This window comes from Rhagoletis pomonella, unplaced genomic scaffold, assembly GCF_013731165.1.
Source record: "Rhagoletis pomonella isolate Grant_MI unplaced genomic scaffold, Rhpom_1.0 Rhpom_scaffold_00004, whole genome shotgun sequence".
Classification (NCBI taxonomy): Eukaryota; Metazoa; Arthropoda; class Insecta; order Diptera; family Tephritidae; genus Rhagoletis; species Rhagoletis pomonella.
In genome coordinates, this window is record NW_023458558.1 from 27,558,599 (window position 1) to 27,564,103 (window position 5,505).

The 5,505-nt window shown below is 33.1% G+C and overlaps 1 protein-coding gene across 1 annotated transcript; it reads left to right on the plus strand.

The window, feature by feature from the left end:
• LOC118738444 (serine protease Hayan) lies at positions 1-4,491 on the plus strand. Its single transcript, XM_036469382.1, has 6 exons — positions 1-841; positions 917-1,032; positions 2,638-2,747; positions 2,951-3,115; positions 3,205-3,457; positions 3,522-4,491. Exons 1-6 carry the CDS (start codon positions 67-69, stop codon positions 3,702-3,704), a joined length of 1,602 nt encoding a protein of 533 aa, XP_036325275.1. The 5' UTR covers positions 1-66; the 3' UTR covers positions 3,705-4,491.
• Positions 4,492-5,505: the final 1,014 nt, after the last annotated feature.

The following is a 5,505-nucleotide window of genomic DNA, read 5'->3' on the forward strand; positions in this document are numbered from 1 at the left end:
TTTGCTTGTCATTGGGAAAGCGTTATTCTATTTTTAGTCGATTTCTTTACGCATAGCAAGCAGGCAATGTGCGTCAAGATAGTAATTGCCTTACTGGCCATCGCTGTGACCCTATGCCTAGTGGAGGCACAGAACCTCTACACACCCGCTCAACTGCAGCAGCAACAACGGAACGATGATTTCGAGCAGCTTCCGAAGCTTGTCACAGAATTCGAACTGGAAGTGAGACTAAATACAATGCCTATAAACTCTGAAGATCGACAACCAATTGTGTTGGTCAATTTGAATCATGTTGAGCAAGATAGAATAATAATCACAAGCCAAGCAGAAGAACAGCAGAATGAAAATCGTAGACAAGAGTTCAATGAACGTGAACGTGTGCGCGACAACAATCGTGAGTTTGTTAACATGCCCGAGCGTGTAATTGAATTCGATCGAGAACGTGAGCCATATCGTAGAGACCAAGAGAGAGGTCCGCCACCCAAGCAAGAATTCATAGCTAACATAGAAAGCAGGCCCGATCGCAATAGCGGATTCAATCGCGCCCCAGATCGCGACAACGATCGAGAGTTTGTTAGCGAATCCGAGCGTATAAGGGAATTCCATAGGGAGCAAGAACGTGAACCTTATCGTAGCGACCACGAGAAAGATGCCTCAACTAGGGAAGAATTCAGGGCAAAGCCAGAAAGGAAACCTGATCGCAACAGCGGATTTAATCGCGCCACAGAGCAGAGTGTTCATCGCAATAATATATTTAAGCAAGAAGTTGACGTAGAGCGGAAACCGCAACGCATTATTCCACAAGGACAAGAAGAGAAAAGTCATCGCCTCTGTGAAAGAAGTAAGTAAATACAAAGTAGGCGTAAAATCATGTTTTGTATACTTTAGGTACTACATACTTCTAATTTTATTAAAGAATATAATGAATATATTGCACGCATCTTTCGCAATGATGAGGAAATAACAGCAGATGCAAATGATTCAGAATTTGATGGTCGTGTATTGGCATCACCTGGAGAATATCCGCACATGGTAAGAAAAAGGAATATATGAATAGCTAGGTAAATAGTTTCTAAGAAAGGATCAGTCCAGCGCCTTCGTCTTGACCTGCGGGCTGTGTCGGTGGCACAGCCGCTAACCTTAAACGTAGAATACGGGATATTACTACGATCGCATTCAAGTTAAAAACGGTACATGAAATATTCGCTCTGTAGTTTACCATTGAGGTCTGTGGGAAAAATACGAAGCGTGTTTTTTATAATCTTTTAACCTTAACCTTCGTCTTAAGCTAAGTCTAAGAATACATTTTAGTCTTAAACTAATCTTAATCGTAATCTTAATCCTCTTCTTAATCTTAATCTTATTCGTAGAATTATTTTTAATCTTAATCTAAATTTTTTTCTTAATCGCAATCTTAACTTAAATCTTAATCATAGTCTTATTCTTAATCTTAATATTGATCTTAATCTTCCTCTTGAATGTAATCTTAATTTTAATCTTAACCGCAGTCTTATTCTTAATTTTAATGTTAATCTTAATCTTACTCTTAAATCTTATCCTCATTTTAGTAATAATGGTAATCTTGTTCTTAATATAAATTTTTATCTTCGTCTTATTCTTTAACCTAAGTCTAATCTTAATCCTTATCCTGATATTATTCTTAATCTTAATTTTAATTTTAACCTTAATCTTATTTTTAATCTTAATAATAACCTTATTCTTAACCTTAATCTTAATTTTTATCACAATCGTAATATTTTTCTTAACCTTAATTTTAATCTTAGCCGTAATCTTATTTCTAATATTAATTTGAATTTTATTATTACTTTTAATCTTAATCTTATTTTTAATCTTACCCATCATCTTTTTAATCTTTATTTTACTCTCTTCATCTTAATCTTAATCTTAACCCCTACCTTAATCTTATTCTTAACTTCAATTCTAAATTAAATTTTAATTTTAATTTTAATTTTAATATTAATTTTAATTTTAATTTTGATTTTGATTTTAATTTTAATTTTAGTTCTAATCTTAATTTTAATTTTAATTTTAATTTTAATTTTAATTTTAATTTTAATCTGAATTCTAATTTTAGCTTTAATTTTAATTTTAGTTTTAATTTTCATTTTAGTTTCAATTTTAATTTCAATTTTCATTTTTATGTTAATCTTAATCTTAATCATTCTACACCGTCCGCCTCGCTGTAGTTTTTTCGCTTCGTTTGAGCTCAGCGTCAAGAAGTGTCACTTCAAAAAGCATACACTTGTTCCCATGTATATTCGTACATATGTATAGTAGTTTTTTACAGCAGTCACGAACAGAAATATTATCTTGTTACGGTCAAAAAAAGGTCACATTTCACATTCAAATTACTTAATGGGCAAACCATGTATTTTTTGAAATCGGTATTTCATGACTACTCATGCTCGGTTACAAGTGTCGATACGTACATACATATGTAGTATATATGTATGTATTTCCATAGATTTGATTTAAAATATTTTCCAAATTTTTTGCTAACATTATTATTGCTTGAATTCTAGAATGACAAATTGTTTTTAAAATATTTTCTAATAAAACAAATTGGGATATTTTTTTACCATTTAACGCATTGTGAACTTTCTCACTTACATTCAGACAGCGCTGGGCTTTGAGAGAGAAGACAAAACATATGATTACAAATGCGGAGGCAGTTTGATAAGTGAAAATTTCGTTATTACAGCGGCACACTGTACCAATATAACGGGGTAAGCTCTATGATATTTCGCGTAAATTTGTGATTTTTTAATGCAAAAAATAGTCGAAATGAACTTAGTCGTGAGTTGCGTTGCAGTTGCATATTATTTAATACACATGTATATATGTATGCACGTATATTTGCACTTTCGCAAAATTACCACGATTTCATAAATAGTCATAGTACATATGTATGTAATTTCCCACATTTCAGGGAAGTACCTACAATAGCACGAATTGGTGATATAAATCTTATGGTAGATGAAAAACATTTGGCGCCGCAAATATTTCCCATACGAAGAATATACACACATCCGCAATATGACGGTGTTACTAATTACAATGACATAGCGTTGTTGCAGCTGAATACGAGCGTTGAGTAAGTACCTAAGCTGCATGCATACATATTTAGTTAGTAGCGATGGAACTTTCTTTAAATTCTTTCATATTTGCTCAACTTGCACGCAGATTCACAGAGTTTGTTCGCCCAATAAAACTTTGGACAAAACCTAAATTACCCCTCATTACTGCCTTTGCCATGGGCTATGGCGCCACCTCATTTGCGCGTGCGCCAACACAACAACTCACCGACTTCAATATGACTCTTATAGCGAATGATGAATGCAATCAGCTTTTGCCACAATTGGATGAGGTGCCGCGTGGCATAATTTCAAGTCAAATTTGTGCTGAAGATTTTGTAATGCATCGCGATACTTGTCAGGTGAGATAGACTGGAGGAAAGTTGCATATATCCAAATTGCATTTTTGTTTTAATTGTCTTCCAGGGTGATTCCGGCGGCCCGTTGCAGTACAACATCAGAGGTAAACGACGCAGAAATCGAGTGCATTATCATCTAATCGGCATCACCTCGTTTGGGCTATTATGCCGCAGTCCAAATCCGGGTGTTTATACGCGCATATTTTCTTACCTTGATTGGATTGAGCGCACGGTCTGGAATTCGTCTTAAAGCTCAATGCGTCTAGACTTAGTTTACGTAACTTAACTTAATTTAATATTTTGGCCAACCTGTTATATGTGAAAATGTGTGTTGGCGGTTAGTTAAAACTTAACTTACCGTAAGCTACTTAAGAACCTGTAGATTTTAGATGCTTACCCTACAAGAAAGGACTTTTTTTTCTGACCTCTTCCTTAACACACTAAAATATACACCAATACACAGAAAAATATTTGTAAAAATAACCTTAGGAAATACAATAAGTAGAAAAGAAACCTTTTAGCAGTGCTGGTAAAATCCCCATGTGAGAAAGGGACGAATAGTCACATGTACACAAAAGAACTGGTCAGGTTTTTCATATTACCCCCGAATATCTGATGAGGAAATTGCAACATTATTGCATCAGTACTGACCGTCAGGTGACCGGCCATTTGCCAGTAAGATTTCTTGTAGGGTAGTTTACGACCTTACGGAATTTGAGAGCGATTAGAGAATTAGGCTTGCCAGGTTTTCGGATTTGTATTTCTTAAAAATAAATTATGCAAATTTCAAACAGCTGAATTAGAAAATACAAAAACAAAAGATTTTCGCTTCTACTTAAGATGACGTGTTGAGTAATTATTGCCGAATTATTACGGTAAGTTAAATTAAATTAAGTCTAGACTAACAGAGCTTTAAGACATAAAAATTTGCTACGAATATTTAATAAAAAATAGCTTTGACTTATACGCAGTGATTAAGTGTTAACTGTTGAAACAGAAGAGTACAAATACGAGTATATAAAAATAGTTTTAGTGCTAAATAAATGTCTATTTTAACTTATGAAAATACATAATTTTTGCCACAAGATCGCCTTTACACATATTATATGTATGTCAATATTTTACCACAAAAAGAACTTAAGAGCAAATCGTTTGGGCCTGTTAGAAAACTTAAATTCAATTAAAATTATAAGTTCTACAACATTTTACAATATATGATAGATGTGAAGCGAACCACAATAAATAACTTTTTATATATTTTTAAAGTAATTGCCACCTCTTTAAAATTTAAATTAAATATTATTTAGAAATTAAATGAAGTACGATGGTATGGACGCGAAACAGAAGAGGCTTATGAATACTTCGCTCAAAGTTTTCCCTGTATTTTTATATGGGAAAAAAAAACTTTTCGTTTTGGTAATAAAGAAAATTTGCAAATTTTTCAAAAATTTGTTGCCTTAAAATGTTCAAAATTTGTTGAATTTATATAAAATCTGTATACGAAAATATCTCTATTGCTCCAAATAGTCAATATCCCGAAAATAAAAGTTATATCTGCAAATCATAAACTGCTGGAGCACTTTTAAGGCTCAAAATTGACCCCAAAATAGGGCAATATTTACCGTTGTTTCTAGGACAGACATTACTTACATAACTGTATCTGTCGATAGGCTAAGAATTTTATCTGTGAAATGCCACACATTTCTTTGAAATCGCTTCATTAGTTCTCGTGCAAGAAGCGTTTTCGTGAAGCTCTAAAAATTACAACTACAACATTTCAGCATAGCCTCTATACCGTAAGGTAAGACGTATTCTACGTCAAAAAAGATTGTGTTGTGTTAAAAACCCCGCTTAAGAAAAAATAATACAAACCATTGTCTTAATTTTCACCTTTTTAAAATATATACCTCTAAATAGCTAAATTAAATTAAAGTTTGTACCAGACTTAGATTTCTACTTGAATCGCCTATCAAATAGATATATACATTTGTTTGTAGATATATGTCTGTGTTCGTATGGAAAAGTAGCTTATGTCGAAAGGCTGGCTTTAG